General features: G+C 42.2%; 1 protein-coding gene across 2 annotated transcripts in view; it reads left to right on the top strand.

Moving 5' to 3' along the window:
- ARL15 (ADP ribosylation factor like GTPase 15) overlaps positions 1-21,193 on the top strand; it is a 232,166-nt gene that overhangs the window by 79,245 nt on the left and 131,728 nt on the right. For both annotated transcript variants that reach the window (XM_053295706.1, XM_053295705.1), the window contains exon 4: positions 8,362-8,570. In XM_053295706.1, the coding sequence (XP_053151681.1) occupies positions 8,362-8,570 (209 nt within the window). The remainder of the gene's footprint in view (positions 1-8,361; positions 8,571-21,193) is intronic.

Here is a 21,193-nt window from a genome sequence, read left to right as displayed (position 1 = left end):
TACCTCTTCTTCCCCCATCTTCTGCCCCAGTCTTTGGGCCCATCCACCTCTCCCCACCGCCACTTCTGCCCCCCCCCCCTTTCTTTCTTCCCTCCTGGGCCTTGCCTTCGTGGCTGGGCCGGACCCGTTGCCATCTCTAGCCTCTGTGGATGGGCCCGCCGCTGCTGTGGCGACCAGTCCTCCTGGGTGTGCCTCAGCCAATCAGGCGTGTCCACCGCCCAGCCAATCAGCTGGACTCTGGGATGCACATTCCAAGGCACACCCAGGAGAATTAATATAATAGATTCATTTCGAAAACAGTTAATATTGGACTGTATGAAACAGTGGAATAAAACGGACTACATTTTTCTTGGGGACCTTGAAATGACCACCATTTAGAATTCAGTAAGCAGAAGGTCTAACAGAGAGGCAGGTTTGCAGGAGAACAATGGGCTGCAAGTCCTGCTGTTATGTTGAGGATTTCTTCTACAGCACAATAATAGAATGGCCGGTGGAGAAGAGTCTTCAGTGAGTGACAGTGTCTCCATTTCCCGCACAGGAGCAAACAGCTCCCTAATCTTCTTATTTGGAACATCATATATAGGAAACTGCCTTATTCTAAATCAGGCAAGTGAAGCATTTCCCTGCTGCACCACTTAAGGTGGTCAAAATATCAAAGTAGCCAGTGCTAAAGTACAGCTATTTGGTGGTATTGCTTAAGCAGTTCTGAAACCAAGTGGCTTCAAATGAATGAAGGTAGAAATATTCCCTGTATATATTAGGGATGTGCACAATACTGATTTTGCATTTTTGTTTCAAACTCAAAAGGTTTCGCCAAAACAGCAGTCAAGCTGGCTGTTTGGACAAAGCAATTTGAAATGTTTCAGCCATAGGGAATAATCAGGAAACTTGAAACACCCTGTTGTTCCCCATGGGTAGCTCCTAGGGACACCAAAGTGGGTTGGGTGGTAGGGCACCAAACCCATATAAGAAGTGGGCAAGCAGGCGATTGTAAACAAAATTTTAACATTTCCCTCAAACCCGCATAGGGGTTTGGGGGGAAGGTTAAAATAAAAGGTTAAAAAAGTTAAAATAGGATCCTATGGGGGTTTGGGGGAAAGGTTAAAATTTTGTTGAAAATCACCCACTTGCCTATTTGTTTTGTGGGTTGGGTGGTAGGTAGCAAAAGGAATCTATCGCTCCCAACACAGAACACACATTTCAAACACAGTCCAAATGGCCAAAAATAATCACTGGCCCAGGATTCACTGCCAGCCACCGTCCCTGCACTGCAGTAACATCATTGGTACAAGTTGCTCTCTCACACACAATTATGACTCCTTACATCCTAGCATTGCAACAGCTGCCACAGCAGCATCCTTAGCATACGGTCAACTGGAGCAACTTCAGCCACATTTTGACTGAGTACACCTTACAATGCAGATTGCAGAGCAGACCAGAGTATTGAGCGAAGCACAAGTTAGTCTCAAGGCCAGACATGGAGCTCATCACAGCCATCCCCAAGAAATATTACCCAGAGCTGTCACTGTCCATTTCTCACCACACTATCTCACAAACAAAACAAACCACAACTTAAGGCTGGCAGGCACCCAAGTTGTGCCTTTTGTCAATCTGAGATCCATCAAAACCAAATAGTTATAGCGGCAATAGCACAGCATATTATACTCAGTGCTGAGAAAAGTAAACCACAAAAACCTACCTTCCTCCTCTCCTACTGTAGAGGAGTAGAGGCATAAAGGCTCTCTCTGCCTCCCAGTCCCCTTGAATACTTTTTGAAATTCCCTCCTCTCCCCCCCCCCGCCATTGGGGACACAGTTATCCATGACAACACTTGATTTGTATTTATTTAATTTATTTAAAATGTATATACCACCCAAAATGCAGGTCTCTGGGCGATTTACAACAATACAATAAAAACAACAACTAAAAAGGTTAAAACATTACAAAATTTTAAAATTTAAAACCTGGGTGAACAAATATGTCTTGACTGCCTTTTTAAAAATGGTAAGAGATGGGGAGGCTCTTATTTCCGCAGGGAGCGTGTTCCAAAGCCTTGGGGCAGCAATGGAGAAGGCCCGTCCCTGAGTAGCCACCAGATGAGTCAGTGGCAACTGCAAACAAACCTCTCCTGATGTATGATAACAAGCCAGCCAAGAAGCAAGGAGACTCAGGCTAATCAGAACCCAGTGTCAGAAAACCAATTGGCAAGGGAAAAACAAGCCTCCAAAATGGCGCTCAAAATGTTTTGATTGAAATGGGGTTATTCTGCTCAGATCTTGAAACAGGCCCTTAATTTAGAAGGAGTTTTGTTTCGAGTTGAAACGTTTTGTTGTCGAAACATTCCGTACATCCCTAGTATTTATTTTCTAAACTGAAATGTGCTCTTAGCTTCTTCCATTTAAGTGGCCTAAATCTTCAGGAATCTAGTCATTCCTAAGGCACATGAAATTAAATGGGAACCAACTTACTTGAAAAATATTGAGCTGGTTAGTTTTGCTACCACTATATGCGTGTTCCCAAATGGAAAGTTTCCTAATTCAACCCATATTTGAAGTTTTGGATACAAGTATCCAAACAATTTCTCCCAAGGACCAAAGGTGCTGGTGAATAGAAATTTGAAGGGGAAGTCCAAGTAGAACTGGAGGCATGGCTGGAATCTTGTATATTGGTATTAGTCCTGTTGTCTGTAGGCTACTTTCATGTTCAGAGGCAGGAAGCCTCCGAATACCAGTTGCAGAAGAGCAGTGGCAGGAGAGGGGACATATCTTCATCTCCTGATTGTGTTAGTTCCCAAAGCAACTGGGCCATTGTGTGAAAGCGGGTGCTGGACTAGATAGGCCTTAGGCCCGATCCAGCAAGCATGCTCTTATATAATTTTTGTCGGTTTCTGGACAAACAATATCCCTGTGAACACATTATTGTCAACATCTGTATGATTTGTGTACATTGTGCACATGTACAGATGTCGTGTATCTAGTGACATAGTGGAACTTCCTGATGACTTCCTGCCCATGAATCCATATGATAAATTTATTCGTATATCTCAGGTAGGGAGAGGCTTTTGGGGACAGAGTCTTTTTGGGGGATATTATAAGCCAGCCATGAAAATGTTAGAGTAGACCCATGGACCCATGTAAATGCCCATGGCAATATCTGAAGATATAAATTGCCCTCACTCTGACATAATTAAAGGTGAACACAGAGTGGCAATCCTTGGTAGCTAGATGTGCTGTCAGGCATAAGGTCTGAGGACAGAGTCTTTATAGCCCAACAGTGATAGTGCCAATACCCCAAACAATTTGCCCAGTTTCTATGTTTTGGGGAGTAGATGGAATACCACTGGGGTGTATAATGCAGATTTTCTCCTGCACATTACTATAAGAAATCCTTTCTTCAGCTTTTCTAGTTCCATTTGGTATTATGGGCCAACAGTGGCCTTTAGAAAGTGGTGCTGGAAAGCAGTCTTTCAGTCTCTTGTATGTCCAGTTTGTTCGTGATGACTCCTGCTGCTCCTTTGTCAGCCTCTTTAATGATGTCAGTATTGTTTCTGAGGCTGTGGATGGCATTACATTCTGTATAGCATAAGGGCAATATGTCTATATTGGATCAGGCTCATTGTCCTGTCAGATCAAGGCACAAACAACTAGACACGTTGCAGGGAAAAGCAAACATGGATGAAAAAACTAAAAAGTCAAATTCTGGATTGATCTTCCTTGTGCCAGAGTTTGCTGCTATTAAACACTGGTCTGCAAGTTCTTTTCTACTGCTCTTCTTAAAGTAGTGGTATACCAGTTTCTTTTACCTAGTTCATATTTGATTTTCTCTGTACTCCTTGTGTGTAAAACATCATAGTAAAATGGGTTCGCAGTAAGATACTTCCTAAATTCCTCAGCCTTACCATGGTCTCTTACCCAATATGTTCATGTGCTTGGCACTCCACAGACCAGGTTTGCTCCGAAGATTGTAAGAATTAGACAAACAAAAAATATCTGATCTTGCTGTTTAGCTTTGGATTAGCTGGAGTTTTCTGTGACCCAGAAGCACGTGGCAATTAGGTGATGGAAATGAACTTGGCTGAAGAAGTGTCTTTTTTGATAAGATGAGTGAACGGTAGACTGGGAAGAGCCTTGGATTGTTGGTGGCTTAGCATCACTACAATTGAGAGAGAATAATCACAGGTGGAGGGAGAACCAGGTCAGCACAGAGTTAAAGGTGCTCATGAAAGCGTTAAAAACTATTCTTATGGGGGAGAAGGCAGGAAAGGATGCCAGTGAACAGAAAAGAGAGGAGGTGTTAGTATGATAGCTTTTTGGATGAAGATGAAGGAATTAAGGTGCAGCAAAAGAAATGTGGAAAGCAGCAGTAGTTAAGGCAAGAAATGACAAGTTACAAGAATTTTGGATCAATTTCAGTCTGGGTTCTGACATGGCTTTGCGGCTCAGACTGTTGCTGTGGGTGGTGCATGATATACATCAGGAGGTGGACAGAGGGAGTGCCTCCTTGTTGGTTCTGATGGACCTCGCAGCAGCTTTCGGTGCCATTGAGAATGGTATCTTGTATTGCCTGGCAAGGTTAGGCCTGGGAGGCACGATATTGTAGTGCTTTTGGTACTTTCTGTAGGGCAGGTTTAAGAGGTTGGTCCTGGGGGAGTACTGCTCAGCACTATGGCCTTTTGGGATTCCGTAGGGTTCCAACTTGTCTCTCCCTCACCCCCAATATTATATAACATCTACACTACATGAGGCTGCTGGAGAAGATAGTCTGAAGTTTTAGGATTTGTTATTGTTGGTATGCTCTTTTTCTCCTTTCCATCGTATTCCAGAAAAGCTATCAAGGTTCTGATCCAGTTGTCTGAGCTCAGCAATAGGATGGACATGGGCTAACAAGTGGAGACTTAATACAGACAAAACAGAAGTGCTTCTGATCAGTATAAGGATAGTGAATCTGAATGGAGTTGCTTCTCCCCTTGCAGAATTGGGTTCGTAGCTTGGGGTGCTCCTGGATGGTCAAGGAGCAACTACAGCCAGGGCCACTTTTGCACAATTTCCAGTGGTGCATCAGCTGTGCCCTGAAGAACTGGAACCTGACTTTGATCACACATACCTTAATTAAGGTTGGATTCCTAAAATGTACTCTTTGAGGCTTCCTTTGTTTGGAAATTCCAGCTGCTCCAGAGTGATGTAATTGTTAGAGAGAGGGACTAGGACTGGGGACTCTGTTCAAATCCCTGTTTAGCCATGAAACTGACTGGATTACTCTGGGCCAGTCACTTCTGTCTCAACCTATCCTATCTCACAGAGTTGTTGTGAGAAGTATAACCATGTATACTGCTCTGGACTCCTTGGAAGAGAAGCAGGATATACATCTAAAATAAAACAAAATATGACAGCTAAGCTAAGGTCTTAATTGGAGCCCAATTTTCAGAGCATGTTACTCCATTATTATACACATTGTGTGTGACATCTGAACATAAGAACAGCCCTGCTGGATCAGGCCCAAGGCCCATCTAGTCCAGCATCCTGTTTCGCACAGTGGCCCACCAGATGCCTCTGAGAAGCCTACAGGCAGGTGTTGAGGGCATGCCCTCCTGCTGTTACTCCCCTGCAACTGGTACTCAGAGGCATCCTGTCTTTGAGGCTGGAGGTGACCCACAGCCCTCTGACTAGTAGCCATTGATAGACCTCTCCTCCATGAAATCCAAAGCCTTCTTAAAGCGATCCAGGTTGTTGGCTGTCACCACATCTTCTGGCAGAGAATTCCACAAGTGGATCACACGTTGTGTGAAAAAGTACATCTGTTCATTGGTCCTAGATTTCCAAGCAATCAATTTCATGGGATGACCCCTGGTTCTATTGTTATGGGAGAGGGAGAAGAATTTCTCTCTATCCACTTTCTCCACACCATGCATGATTTTATAGACCTCAATCATGTCTCCCTGCAGTCATCTTTTTTCTAAACTAAAAAGCCCCAGGTGTTGTAGTCTTGCCTCATAAGAAAGGTGCTTTAGGCCCCTGATCATCTGCACTGACTCCTGGTTAATTCCCAAGCCTAATTTAATTCCCAAACTAATAAACCCCATGTGGTTTGAGAGCAGGTTTCAGAAGGATTGTCTACTCCCACATGAACCTGCCTATCCACTTAGGTCACTGGGGAGGATCCACTTCATCTCACTGCTCTCAGATATGATTAGCAGGGATGTGGGACAGAGCTTTCTCTGTCATAGTCCCTAGATTTTGGAATTATTTGTTCTAGAAGATCCAGTTGACTCTCCCCTCCCTTGTGATATCTTGGTATCAGCTTTAAACATTTTTATTCTGGTGTTCCTTTGGGCTAACTGACTTCTGACCCTTACTATTAAACATCTGTGCTTGTGGTGGTTCTGTGGTTTGGGTTCTGGCTGAAACACTCCAAATGTTTTAAGTTGTTTTGTCCAAACAGCTGGCTTGACTGCTGTTTCGGCAAAAGCTTTTGAGCTTGAAATAAAAACGCAAAATCAGTTTCGTGCCTATCTATAATATATACAGGGTATATTTCTACCTTCATTCATTTGAAGCCATGTGGTTTCAGAACCAAGTCCGCAATCCCCCACCACAAAAAAAAAAGTGTGGTGGGGGGGTGAGGGTGGGGGGAGAGCACCTCTGCCCAAGACAAAACTTACTGCTACCTGCCAGAGCCAGGACAAAAACAATGCAAGAACTCAGAGAGCAAGCAGCTGTGTCTTGTCCTGTGAGGTGGGGAATTTCCTCCAGCTTTGCTTTCTCCACGTGTTCTACTAGCTGGAGTAGCTGCTATTTTGGCTCTTATTCCTTGAGGACGCCTTGAGTGTTGCCACTCCAAGGAGAACAAAAAGCAGCATGGACAGCAGTGGGAGGGTGCCAGACCTTGAACTATGTTGATAAACTACCAATCGGGGTTTTTTTCACTTGTCTGGAATAACTTTTCACTTGTCACAGACTAGTAGACTAGTGGATTTCCTCAGCCCTGAGCATAATTGTTCAACATATGAAGAAAGGCAAGCAGAACAGTAATAGCTTGAAATTGAGCTTATTTCTAAACATGTTATTTATTTATTTAACACATTTATACTCCACCCCTCCAGTACATTACTGCTCGGAGCAGCTCACAGCATTTATAAAACAGTTACAATATAGTAAGTAGTAAATAACTTTATTTTGGTCATAGACCAGCAATACAACAATATAAAACAAATAAGAAAACAATAATAATATAAAATCAGACAACATTAATATGCATTTGGCATATTATATAACAATATTTGGCCACAATATGAATAACATCCGAATTAGGATTAGTGAGCAAATAGTTTAAATAGAAATCATCTCCACGACCCAGAAAATTAATCAAAAGTGAGGCAATTGGTTGGCATCTTATATCTCTGTAATAATCACAATACAGAAGAACATGAGCAGTTGTTTCAATGTTACCAGATCCACAGGGGCATAATCTTGATGCATATGGTATACCCTGGAATCTCCCAAGGAGCACAGCTGTTGGGAGAGCATTTACACGGGCAAGTTTTAGGGCTTGTCTAAACTTTGGAATTAGGATACTACTTAAATGTGTAGCAGGCTTGAGCTTGATGCTCTGACTTCCTATGTAAATGTTGCTTGATAACTTTGCATGTTCCATCTGCAACTCCACGTCATGGATATGTTGCACAATAGTTCTTCTAGCCTGATCAAAACCTAATCTAATAAGATCATCTTGAGAGAATCCATATAAGAGTAATTTTTTTTTGTAATTGCCAATTTCCAATTGGATTTAAAAGAGTCTTCTAGAATTAAATGTACTAAGCCGACTTTTGTGAATACCAATTTTAACCAGTAAAGTATAATAGATCTCCAATAACATGATTTGAATCTAACCAGACCCACCTCCCTTTTAATGACAGTATTTGAAACACAGCACAGCAGCTGTAATATAGTTCTTATGAACTTAGTTTGAAGTGTTTCTAGCGGGGCAAAATTACTAAATGGGCCCAATTATGCACCATACATAATCTGAGGATACACTTGTTCAATTGTATTCCCATTCATGTGCCAAGTATATCTCTTCGGCCGTTCAGCAAACACCAAAACTTTTGTCTTTTGGTGGTTTACCTCTATCATCTCTCTCTCTGTTACAAAATAAACTTAGTTGTGCCAATGCTCGACGTAGTCCTATGGGCAGCAGTTACAATATAAAATCAGGCTAATAAAATTAACCAAATTAAATAAATTAAAAATCCAAGCTAAAAACATGGGATTAATGCAAACTATGGAATTAGTTAAATGAGAAATTAATCCTATTGCTGCTCTTGATTGATTTAACATTGTATTTTGTTGGATTTCTTAATTATAGGGGCTGGCAATATCAGGAAGTACTGGAGTCGTTACTACCAGGGATCCCAAGGAGTAATATTTGTATTAGACAGTGCTTCTTCAGAAGATGATCTAGAAACAGCTAGAAACGAACTGCACTCTGCGCTTCAGCACCCACAGTTGTGCACGTTGCCATTTTTAATACTGGCCAATCATCAAGACAAGCCAGCAGCTCGTTCAGTACAAGAGGTATGTTTAACGCAGCAAGATCTTATGTATGCCTAGTAGTCTGAGTGCTGTGATGGTAAGGATGTTCCTGTGTGTGCCTGCATTTTGTGAAATATGCAGGATCTGCATGGGTTAGATTATGGTGTTTGTTTGGTTTTTTAAAAATCATTTTGCTTAAGGGGGAAAAGATGCTTTTAACTGCCTTTACCAAAAGCTCTCGAAAGTGCTTTTTTTATAATTTAAATCGGGGCGGGGGAGTTGCTGTTTGTTTAATCTTGTTTTCCTTTTTCCTAACAGCCTTAGCGCACTCCGTTTTTCTTCTCTTGTTAAAGCTTCCAGCAGTGTACACACTTCTATATAAAAGCTTTTTATGTTTACTCCCATGCTAATGGTTAGCTGTTAAGTTGCGCTTCCTGGTACGTTCTTCTAGAAATCTAGTACAAGTTTCCTGCCCTATGGATTTACTCTTGCTTGTAATAAGCAACATACTGTTCCTCACAGTAACTGTATTTGCTGATAAAGAGGCTTTGTGTGTGAGACATTTAAAACTCTTTACTGAACATGAGATATCCTAGATCTTAAGCAAAGAGCATCATTAGACCTTTTCCTGCGTATTAGAAACTTGCAGTATTTATTTTCACATTCAACGTGTGTTGTCAATGTTCAGCTTGTACTGCTGGAATTTGTGACACAAACACCTTATCTTTACATTGCTATGAATTATATGTGGCTGTTAGAAGTTCCTGAGCTGTATGCCCATCCTCCTTTTCAGCCTACACCGGCAAATAAGTGTGGATGTAGATCTGGTGGTTTGATCTGGAACTCCTCTGCTAATTAACTTTGTCTGTCTTTGCTCATCCCTTGATCTCAGACATCCCTATTGATGCCAGTTGCATGTAATTGTATTAAATGTATGTAATTGTCTCTGTATACACTTAATAGCAGAGCTGACATTTTCGTACTTCCTCGAGAAGTTTAATGTGCATCCACATTGTATTTAATGTGTCCTGCTCTTAAGATGCTACTCCTAGTGAGCTCCCATCAAAGGGAATGACCAGTTCCACCAGTTCCACATCTGTTTAGCTTCTGCAGTGCTGTAGCATCAGGTGCTCCTAGTCTGCTCAGTGTGCCCATATGTATTCACATGTGATGACTATGTTCAAGGCAGTGTTCAAGTATTGTTCCTTGCAATTCTAGAGGGGGAGCTGTGCTAGTGTGTGGTAGCAAAAACAGCCAAGGGATCTGTGGCACCTCACACTGATTGTGGCATAAGCTTCTGTGGCACAGAACCACGTCACTTGATGCATGAAGTGTTTTATTCCGTTGGCAGAATGTATGTAACTGAGGAAAAAGCTTCCTCCATTTGGTGAAGTTGATTCTAGTCCACTAAAACTTATAATAAAGCTGTTAGTCTTTGAGATGCCATAGGACTGGTTCCTTTGTATAGAGTACATGTGGAAATTAAATATCTCAGAACAGCCATTAAAAAGAATTGATTTACTGTAAGCTTTAGATTTCCATGCAACCATGTTTCTAGCTCCAAAAAGGATGAAGAGTGCTTCTTGGTTATGCAGACAAGGCCAAGGTACTTATTCTGTTCTCATTATTGGAAAAATAATGTTCTGTGTTTGGTGTTGTAATCAGCATTATGATCTTCTACTCTTCTACAGAGGACCAACAAAACTACTACTGCTTAGATATCTAACAGTTTATTTTAGCAACTAAAGGAATACATATTTAAGGCATCAGGAGTTTCAGAAACCCAACAGCCATCTTGATGTTCCCAGACTACACTACTAGAAAGTGGTTCTTCCCAGAGGCCCCCCTTTTCATTTCCCACAGTCCTGTGTATAAACTTCACTATGCTCCTCCCCAACAAACTATGTTAACTCGGCATGCACAAATTAAACATTGTGGTCCTTGTCTCTTTCGGGTAGACCAACGTAAGATTAGTTGCGAAGCTGGTAACTGCTGATATTTTCCCCAGGTCCATTTAATTGACTGTACTACCCATTCTGCTGCCCCATTAGATGAAGGATGATATGGCGGGGTGGTCATGTGAAGAATAGCCACCTGTTGGAAAAAAGCATGCAACAACTCAGTCTTGGACAATGGTCCTCCTTTTCACTCTATCTCCTCTGGCAGCCCATAAGAAGCCACCAAGTTCCTCACAATGCGGATAACAGCCTGTGCAAAAGCAGTTTTCAGAAAAAAGACCTCGAGCCACTTTGAATAGGCATCCCATAACATCAAAAACTTCTGACCTTGCTTTCCCCCAAAGTCACTGCCAGGGGAGGTCAGCCAACCCATAAGTCTGAATTGGAATAGGGCATCACCGATTTAGCTGATGGAGTGCAGCTTTGAACCAGCATTGTGATCTCCTTCTCCAGAGTGGGTCATCAAACTTTACTACAAGCCCTGGCTTTCATTTTAGAAATGCCCCAATGACCATCATGTAGCTGTGCTAAGACCGCCACCTGAAGAGGTTCGGGAATTACTTTCCTAAATTCCCAGAGCAGGCACCCCTTTTCTATTGTTAATTCCTACTTTCTGTCAAAAAAGGGTGAGAACATGGTTTCAGTCGCATGAGTAGGCCAACCTTCTGTGACCCACTGAACTACTGCACTCAAGATAGTGTCTGCTTGGGTAGCATCTGCCACCTCCATGGCTAACATGGGTAACTGGTCCAAAAAACTCCACCCATCACTGTGTGTTGACTGATGGGGCTCCCCCTGGGAGTGGGAGATGAGACAAGGCATCTGCATTTGCATGCTGGGCAGAAGGTTTGAAGGTCAAGTCATAATGATAGGCAGCCAGGATTAAGGCCCAATATAGTAATCTAGCAGCTGCAAAGGACGGAACTCTACTCTGGGGTCCAAAATCCAAAGCAAGGGCTTGTGATCTCTAATAAGCATGAATGTCTGACCATAAAGATACTCATGAAATTTTATGACCCCAAATATCAAAATCAGGCCTCTTTTTCTATCTGTGCGTATACCAATTCTGGTTTGGAGAGTATCCGCTATATATATGCTATTGGCCATTCTGACCCATCTGATGTCCTGTGAGGAATCACAGCCTCCACCCCAACAGGTGAAGCATCACAAGCTATCAGCACTGGCATAGGCATAGTCTTTATTTCGGTCTTTGACTCAGCATATCAGCACTGGAAGAGAAGGATCAAAGTGTACCAACAGAGAGGCACTAGTTAGGGCCTTTTCGGCTTACTGAAATGCCTGCTGACAAGCTGGGGACTAACTCCAGGGTTGTTCTAGACCCTGTTGTTCATATAATGGTTTCATCACGGTGGAAAACTTCAGGATAAATCGTGCAAAATAAGTCAGCAGTGCTAGAAATGAACACAACTCAGAGACATTGGCAGGGGCTGGAGCCTCTATGATAGCCCAAACCTTTTCTTGTTGTGAGGCAATTCCCCAGCTATGAAGTACGTAACCCAAATATTTAACCTGGTCTGGGGGTGGGGCATGGGAGGTGGATACTTTTGCCTGCTCACTTTTAACTTAGCAGTTTGCAGCCTCTGTAACCCTGCTTCCAATTTTTTAAAATGTGTTGCCGTATCTTTCCCAGGCACCAAGATATCATCTAAATAGCATATGACCTGACAACCCTTGTAACAACTAGTCCATGATATGCTGAAAAATAGTTGGAGCACTGGCAATAGCATACGGTAAATTATTATACTGAAACAGTCCCCTTGGGGGGGGGTGTTGTCAAATATTCGTGAGATGGGGGCTCAAATAACTACTTGTTGATAACCCTGTGAAAGGTCCAGCTTAGAATACTGTTGACCTCCTGCCAATTGAGAAAAAACTTGGGGCTTTGGGATAGGATACTGCTCCACCGCTAGAACTGAATTAACCACAACTTTATAATCGCCACAAATCTGGAATATGCCATCCTCCTTAGGGATTCAGACAGTTGGTGCTGCCCACTCACTAAAAGGCACTGGTGAAATGAGTCTTTTGGCTTGGAGGTCTAACAGTTGCTTGTCCACTCAATGCATAAGGCACCGGACAAGTCTTGAAAAGCTTGGGTGTTGTTCCCAGTTCAATCTGCTGGCAAACGTGGCAGCCTTTCAAGAGCCCCCTCTCTGGGGTGCACACAGATTTATATTTCACACACAACTGTTTCCCCATATTGGAAAATTCATGGAGTGTTGCCAAATCTAATTTAAAATGTTCAATCCAATGAGTAGGTCAAGCTTGCCATGCTGTTCTCAGAAGCACATATCCACCAGTAATTTTCCAAGTAACTGTACCATGTGTCCAGTGTAAGAAATTAGTGGAGTATCAGCAGGTAAGGGAAAGTGAGACCAGTGTGTCTGATACAAAACCTGTGGGACCACCATGTACACTGAGCCGGTGTCAAACTCCATGTGCACTGGCAGTCTTATATGCATCACAATCAAATATGGTGGCACTGCTGCTGAATTCTGCACAGGATTCAAGCCCCAGGCTTCAGGACCCCAAAAGGGCAATGGATTCTGTGTCTAGATCCTGAGGAATTCACCTGAGGAAGCTAAAGTGAGGGTGGCTCTATGGCCATCTTGATGTGATTGATTATGCTGGGAACATGCTCGCGCCAAGTGTCCCTGCTTCTTACAGAGATTGCAGACAGAGTTCACAAAGCAATGTGCACCTAGGTAATTTTGGAACCTGGACCTAAAGGCCTTTGCAGACCTTAAAAGCCTGCAAATTAAGCATCATCATGCTCTGCCGGCCAACCACACCACCCAGGACAGACTAAAGAGGATTTGGGGGCCTCCAGGGGCTGTGGAGGCCCTGGACTTCGGCCCCGAAGTCCAGGGGTAAGAGTGCCTCTGCCTCTGAGCCATGGGTACCCAGGCAGCAGAGACACTGGGTGATGGCCTGCTTCTCAGGAGATCATCTTTGGCTAGTCATCTTCTTAAGAAACTTGGCTGCTTGGCTGGAAGGTGGGTGCACCCATGAAGCAGCTGCACCAGATGAACTCTGACTTGTGTCTACTGTGGCTGCATTGTCCTGCTTTGTTAATGAAACTGATCCAGCTGAAGCAGAAACTTGCAGACTCGGCCTTGTAGCTTCAAATGATTCTACTATCTCCATGGCTTTAGTCCAAGAAAGGTCATCTGTATAACTGGCAAAGAACAATTTGGAACATAAATCTGCACTGGAAACTCCAAAAATGAGTTGTTCTGTTAGGCGTTCCTGAAGAGAAGCTGCAAACTCACAAGGTATAGCCAAATCTAACGAGTTACATAATCTGCCACAGATTCTGTTTGTTGTTGCTTCCTTGAAACAACAAGAAATATATGAATCGGTTCGCTTTTCTTAGGCTCAGAATGATTTTGCAGAGTCTGAAACAAGTGGTCCAATGGTGTGTCTGCTGGCAAGACAGAAGCCAACAAAGTCACTGAACAGGGCAAAACAACACTTCCCTACAGAAGATAAGAACACAGCTTTTTGTCTCACTTCTGCCTGTATACTCTTTGCCAGCAAAACTGCTTAAAACATTGAGCATAACAGGAAAATGTCTCCGAGCCTTCTGCAAAAGTCAGGTCTGGGCCTCCAAATAGGGGATCCATCCAGTTGTAACAGTCTTGAACAGAAAATGCACTCAAAAGTTCTACTGGACTTGGGGTTGCCACTTGTTGTAATCAGCCCTTTAGTTCTTCTACTCTTCAGCAGATGACCAACAAAACTCCTACTTCTTAGATATATAACAGTTCATTTCAGCAACTAAAGGAATACATCCTTAAGGCATCAGAAGCTTCAGAAACCCAACAGCCATCTTGAGGTTTCTCCCAGACTACATTACTAAGAGGTTCTTCCCAGAGGCCCCCTGGTGACAGAAGCCCCTCCAACTATTAACCTTTCAGTTCCCACAGTCCTGTATACAGTATACGCTTCACTACACTTGATTCAGAATATAGATAATGGACTGGTTCTCATGAACACAGTGCTGCTGAAAGGCAGGAGGAAGTGTGCGTGCCTCCAGTACTCAATTGGGCGGTGAAAATGTAGAGTAGAGGACCAGGAAGTGATTGCATGAGAGGAGTCAGTTATAGTAATTTGGTGCAGGGCGGAGAAGGTTGACTGCCCACACCAACCAACCATAATTGCACCTCGAACACAATCTTGGTCCTCCACCCAACAGTTTCACTGCCCAAACAACTGAGTATTTGGAATGCGTGCTAGGGATGTGCAAACAGGTTTGACAGTTCGGGGGCAAACCAAACCACCACCACCCTGGCTGTTTGTGGGGTTGGTGAATCATTAAATGTTTTTAATGGCTCGTGGACTGCCCCCTCCCCCAAATGAACCCAGGGGGCGGTTTCGATGTGGGGGCAAAACCAAACTGGCCTGGTCCTGTTTGGGTCCAGTTTGGACTCGAACTGAACCGGGCCAGCCGGTTTTGTGCACACCCCTAGTGCATGCACCGCCTCCATGCAGCTTTTGGCAACTCTTTGATAGTGAGAATCAGCCCAATGGATCTAGGTGTCAAAGCAGAGGGATATATTGCTCACTTTATTGCTCTCTTAGCAAAGGCATTGGGTGGGTTTAGATAAATGAATAAACCATGGTGCTGTGTGTGCTCAAATGTGCATTACCCATGCACAGCTCTGCTTCTTTTCTGAACACAGATCTGTGCTTTAACTAACTGCAATTTACAAATCCACGATTAAGCCAGCATTTGTAACCAATATTTCAGTGAGGACCAGTATGGCTCATAAGATGATCCTTGCTTGATCAGACCAAAGGTTCATTGAGACCAGCATCTGGCATCCCGCCATACCCGACCAAATGCCTCCAGGAAGGCCACAAGCTTGATAATGCTAACCTGCTTTAACTGTTCTTCCCCACCCCCCAGCAACTGGTATTTAGGGGCATGCTGCCTCTGAACATAGACAGAGGTAGCAGATAACCATCATGGTTAATAGCCATAGTTAAGATCTATGCTCCATGAATTATTTTTAATTCCCTTTTGAAGTCATTTAAACAAGTTTCCATCACCACACATGTGCAGGTGAATTCTATAAATTGTGTGAAGTAGTATCACATTTTCATTGTTCTGGCTCTTTCTGTTCAATTTCATTTCATTGGGTGATCCCCAAGTTCTGATATTATGGGGGAGAGTCTTTCTCCAGATGCAGAGTTGGTCTTGGATTTGGAGGATCTGGGATCACATTCTCCTTTGGCCGTAGGTATAGCTTTGGACAACTTGCAACTTCTCAGGTATGCTTACCGATTGTTAATATGGGAATAATTGTGACTTCCTTTGGTTGTGAGGGCAAACATGAAGATTGAAGAGCATTTTTCAAAGTGACGTGCTGCATAAATGATGGATAGTAGTTGCAAAACCCTTTTGCCTGGCCTGAAACTGCACAAGAGCCAAGGAGATTCTGCAACAGCTGTTAGTGATATTCACTTGTGGGAGGTGTATTGTAAGTTTTCCAAATTCAAAACTTTTTTGACAAACATTTTACTCTGTATGTGGCATTTTCAAAAACAAAATTGTACAAATCATTTAGCCAACCCATTAAGAAGCAAACCACATGAAATTTCATTAATAAATTAAGTAATGGGCTCAAAATTGTATTATAGTATTGCTTGCATATGTGAAATATAATGTAGTTGCATCTTGCTTTCTTTAGAAGTGCTGCTCTTTTTAGCTATATGTTCCATGTAATGGGTTTCTTATAAGGGCAGTCTGCTATTGGGACATTATTTAACTGTTCACTAAGTTGATTTGGAAATTCAAAAAAAGTGGGGACTCTGGAAGTCTGACTCACTTGCAGTTCTGTGTCAATGTGTCTAAAGTTACATTTTAAGTAGGCGCTTGCTTATCTAGTAAGATCCATACATTCAAAGCCCCTGGAACATGATGATCTTGCCGTGAGATAGTATAACATCTGCCTCAGATATTACATTAGAAGAGGGGCTTGAGAAATATTCTCCTGAAATAACAGGGTGTCTTTTTTTTATTTTTTTAAATGTCCCAGTTTGTCCCAGTGCAGGTTTTTCGTATGTGGATGTCTCTACTCTATTGTTAGAACCCAGATGGGAGCAGCCTAAAGCCACTTTAATAATCAAGAAAGCCTTTATTTACACAATACCCTGCTGTTCATCTGTGTATGTTGTATCCTCTCTTCAGTACATTAAGTTCCAGCTCTCAATCCTGATATATTATTGAACAAGCTGTTTTTTAAATGGACTGAGAAACCTCAGTGCTTCCTAAGGGTGGCTGAGGAGCAGCAGCCTCTTGGATCAAATCAGTTTGGCTTTGGTTTATTTATTTGGGGGGGGGGGGGACCTTTCCAGTTTTAGCGCCAAGGCCTTAGCTATTTTTTTGGCATCCAAATAGATCAGTTGATGGGGCTGTATGATGAGCAAAGTATAGGCTCTTTCCCAGTTAATTAAGCATTCAATTTTCTGCTAATTACTATAATGCAGCCTTTGTTTTGAATGGCATCCAGGAACCTTTGTCTGAATGGTTCTATAATGCTGTCTAGGAAGCTCTTATAGATACCCATTGAAAATGTACTCCATTGAAAACCCATCTGGGCCTTGTGCTTTCCCCCCTTTTAATTGCCTGTTCAGACTGTTTCCCCCTCCTTGTCAGCTCACAGTTTGTGTGTGTGGCAAGCTTGTGTGCATTGTAGGGAGTTTGATTTTTATCTAGGTATTCTCTAATGGCTTTTTGTGGTCTCCTGAGGCTTGTTGGTATGATTTAGTGGAGTATGGCCCACGCTGACTATTTAATTCACCTTCTTAGTTTTCCCTACCTACAACTTTTGGAAATATTAGTTAATATTTTGAAATAAAAAATTCAAATTCAATCTGTTCTATAATCCTGTTAGTTGCATTGTGGTAAAATCCATGTGATGCTTTTACCAGTCATCTCACTTGTAAGCTTTTCCTCCTTCCCAGACAGTTGCAAAGGTCCTCAGAACAGGAGTCTACTTAAAACACTGGTATCTTCCTCCTATAGGTCAATTGACTGAGTCATGTGAGGCTTGAGTCACTTGCTATTTGTCTAGATCAGGGCTGCTCACTTTCTGCCCTCCTGCAGATGTAGCCTACAACTCCTGGCTATTGGCCACTGTTACTGGGGATTATGGGAATTATAGTCCAAAAGGGGGGGGGGCAGTGTTGAGCAGGCCTGGTCTATGTCCACTGTCTACACGGGTACATCACAGTAATTGACACTAGAGAGTATTAATCTTTCTAATCTACAAATGGTAGTTCTAGTCAATTTTACTAATATGACGAGTTCCCAAAGCAGTTTACAGATTACACATTTTACACATTTAAAAGGTTTCTACTAGCTTGCTTTTTTATAATTAACAAAGAATGGACAGTTACTGAGGGCCAAACTAGATCTTACACACACACACACACACACACACACACACACACACACACACACACACACGATAGGCCAGTTTTGTGGAGATGATCGGGATGAGAGAAGCAGCAATGGAGCTGGGGATCAGGTGTCAAGGGTGATGCATATGGGTGGGAAATTAACCTTCAGAAAACTGAGTTAGGAGGTAGCACAGTCTGTATTGCATTTCATAATCTGTTGATATTTGTACTGAGTCTTGTCTCTCCCCCCTCCCCCCACCCACGATCAAAGATCTAGTACCTTACTAGAGGGGTACAAAGTTTTGTGTGGTGTGGTTTTATAGATTTCACACTGTCATGCCTCCTAGTTATTGTCTGACTCTTCCTGTTGCTTTGAGACCTTTTCAGAATTGTTCACCCAGCCAATTTTGTGTTCTGTCTTTTTAGCACAGCTAGGCTAACCCTGCCTGTTTTACAACCATGGAGGCTGGCTATTTCACAACACCATCTCAAGGTCCCCCATGACATCAGAAGAACTCATTAGAGGTGTGGATGAGTGCAAAGGTGTGTGGATGTGGAGTTGTGAATTCAGCATTTATGAAGGCCAGGGGTGGAGTGCGGGGAGGGATTAAACAGCTGAGCCTGCAATTCCAGGAGGACCAAGTGCACATATATGGAGAAATATGTGGAGATTAGTACCAGAACACTGAGATTCAACAGTGAAATGAAATATGACCAGAGTGCTGGCCAGGACTTGTCCTAAGGCTGTCATCCTGGCACCCTTACAAATACAATGGATTTCACTTAAACTATTAGATTGCTATAATAGGTCTGGTTATTTGGATATATTTGCCATCTGGGACTAATGGCAGTCACTAAAGCTGATTGTCTTTGTGCCACTTGCCTACCATGTTCATAACTAGTTTCTAGTGAAACAGTTTACCTGCAATTTTTAAAAGACATATTTTTATTTACCACTGCTGTATCTTTTAACTTGCAGAAAGAGACTCTCACAATAGGAAATGTTACTGTCAAATAGACTATAGTGAATTTTTGAATGGAAGATAATGCTAAGGGCAATGTCTGTCCTATTATTTGTTCTGAAATGTGGTCTGTCTATATAAAGGCACTTTGTTAAAGGAGTAGGAAATCATTCTCCCCTCTCATTTCTAGAATAAGGAATGATTCAGCAGCAAACATACCCTCTTGGATAAGTGTGATGTACCATTTATCCAGCATCTGGGAACAATGTTTATAAGACTAGAAGCAGAGTTATGAGTATAATTACATTCTTATAATGATAATGATGATTTCCTAATGCTATCACTGGTGGTCATGGAATCTGAGGATATAAATGTTTTCTCAAAATAGGTTAAGTACTTGGAAAGTCTGTTACACAGTTATGTGATACAGCAATCCACTTACGTAGGGGGAATGAAATTTGAAATAATGTTTAGGAAGAAAGCAAAAACACAAATGAATGATTAAGCTTTAATATTAAGGATAACCCAAAGATATTGGAAAGGGAGTTGAGGTCTGAATTGGTAATCTGGGCAATGGCTGGAATGAAAACTTAGTTTCACGTTCTAATTTGGCTTTGAGCCTTGGATTTTACAAGACTACATACAGACATGATTATCCATCAGGTTTTTCCAGCCTCTAGAAACTTCTTTTACATAGATACCTATGTCTATATATTGCTATCATGGAATAGGCTTTTGGTAAGTAGTAGGAGCTTATTATTATCAAGATACATTGCCTAAACACTAGGATCAATTTAAAGTTCACAAAAATGAGGTATTAAAAGTGAATTATTTCAAAGGGGTCTTCTCTGTGGGCCAGTTCAGTTGTCACATAGAACCATGGTTAGATCTTGGTTCTGCACGATGTTCCCAAGCCTTGGAAGTGCACATTCCTCCTTCCCCTGACCCCACAAGCCTTAACAGAATTCTACTTCTGACTGAGGTTAAAAACAAACCAAGACTACGCTTGGTGTCCAAATATACCAATCTTGGTTTATTCTAACCAACTTCCTTTAATAAACTGAGATCTGAAACTCACTTCAGACCTGGGTTTTAGATCTTAAGGACATAAGAACAGCCCTGCTGGATCAGGCCCAAAGCCTACCTAGTCCAGCATCAAGTTTCACACAGTGGCCTACCCAATGCCTTTGAGAAGCCCACAGGCAAGAGGTGAGGACATGCCCTTTCTCTTCTTGATGCTCCCCTGCAACTGGTATTTAGAGGCATCTTGCCTCTGAGGCTGGAGGTGGCCTATGCCGCCAGACTAGTAGCCATTGATAGACCTGTCCAATCTTGTTTTATTTAAAAGCAGTTGGTTAGAATAAACTGAGATAAATAAATCAGTTTGGGCATCATGATCAAATCGTAGTTTGTTTAAACTCAATCAGAAGTACAATTCTTCTGAGTTTGTGTGGGCAGTGGAAGAAAGAGCATACTTCCAAGATCTGGGGGACATCACATGGAACCAAGATTTACCCATAGTCCCATATAATGTCTGATCTGACCCTAATACATGCTGATTAAATTGCTGCAAGTAAAATAATATGATCTCTAAGGTGACAAGACACTTCCTGATATTCATCAGTGGAAACAGTTTCTGCACTGGTGCAAATGCTCTGCACCAAGACTTACATCATTTCCATCCTTTTCTTAGGCTGGTTGTAGAGATATAGGTCTACAATCCTATACATGCTTACTTTTGAATAAGCCCCATTACACTCATTGGGACTTGCTTTTGAGTAAACATGCATTGGTCAAAACTTACCATCGCAAAACTTTTTAAATGTCAGTGGAGCACACATCAGATGTTGGTCTACAACTCCCACAATCCCTGGGTATTTGCTATTGGGGATGAAGGGAGTTGTAGTTCAAAAACAGCTGGAAGGCTGTAGTTGTGCAGCCCTGATCTAATCGTTCAGGACAAGGAGTTCCATGTACTGAGTGCCACAGGAGAAAAGTTAAAGCCGATAAGGTATTAGTTTTTGGTTCAGCTACTCTGCCAAGTGTGTGTGGAATAACACAGTTTGCTTGCACTTTGGATACATTTTGATTCTTTTTTTGTTTTGTTTTCAATATTTACATACTACTTTTCAGTAAAAGAATTCTGAGAAGAGAATGTGTGTAGTCTCTTGAATATACAGAGAATGGTGTGTGAATATAGCACAAGCATCTCTACGAGTGATAGCCAGCTCCTAAGTTGCATTCCTCAATGTCAATTTTGGGGACATAACACTCCTTTCACAATTCTAAATCATTTGGCTGCGTTATCCTTTGT

The sequence above is a fragment of the Hemicordylus capensis genome, chromosome 2, assembly GCF_027244095.1.
Source record: "Hemicordylus capensis ecotype Gifberg chromosome 2, rHemCap1.1.pri, whole genome shotgun sequence".
NCBI classification, from domain to species: Eukaryota; Metazoa; Chordata; class Lepidosauria; order Squamata; family Cordylidae; genus Hemicordylus; species Hemicordylus capensis.
This window is presented reverse-complemented; position numbering and strand designations above follow the sequence as displayed.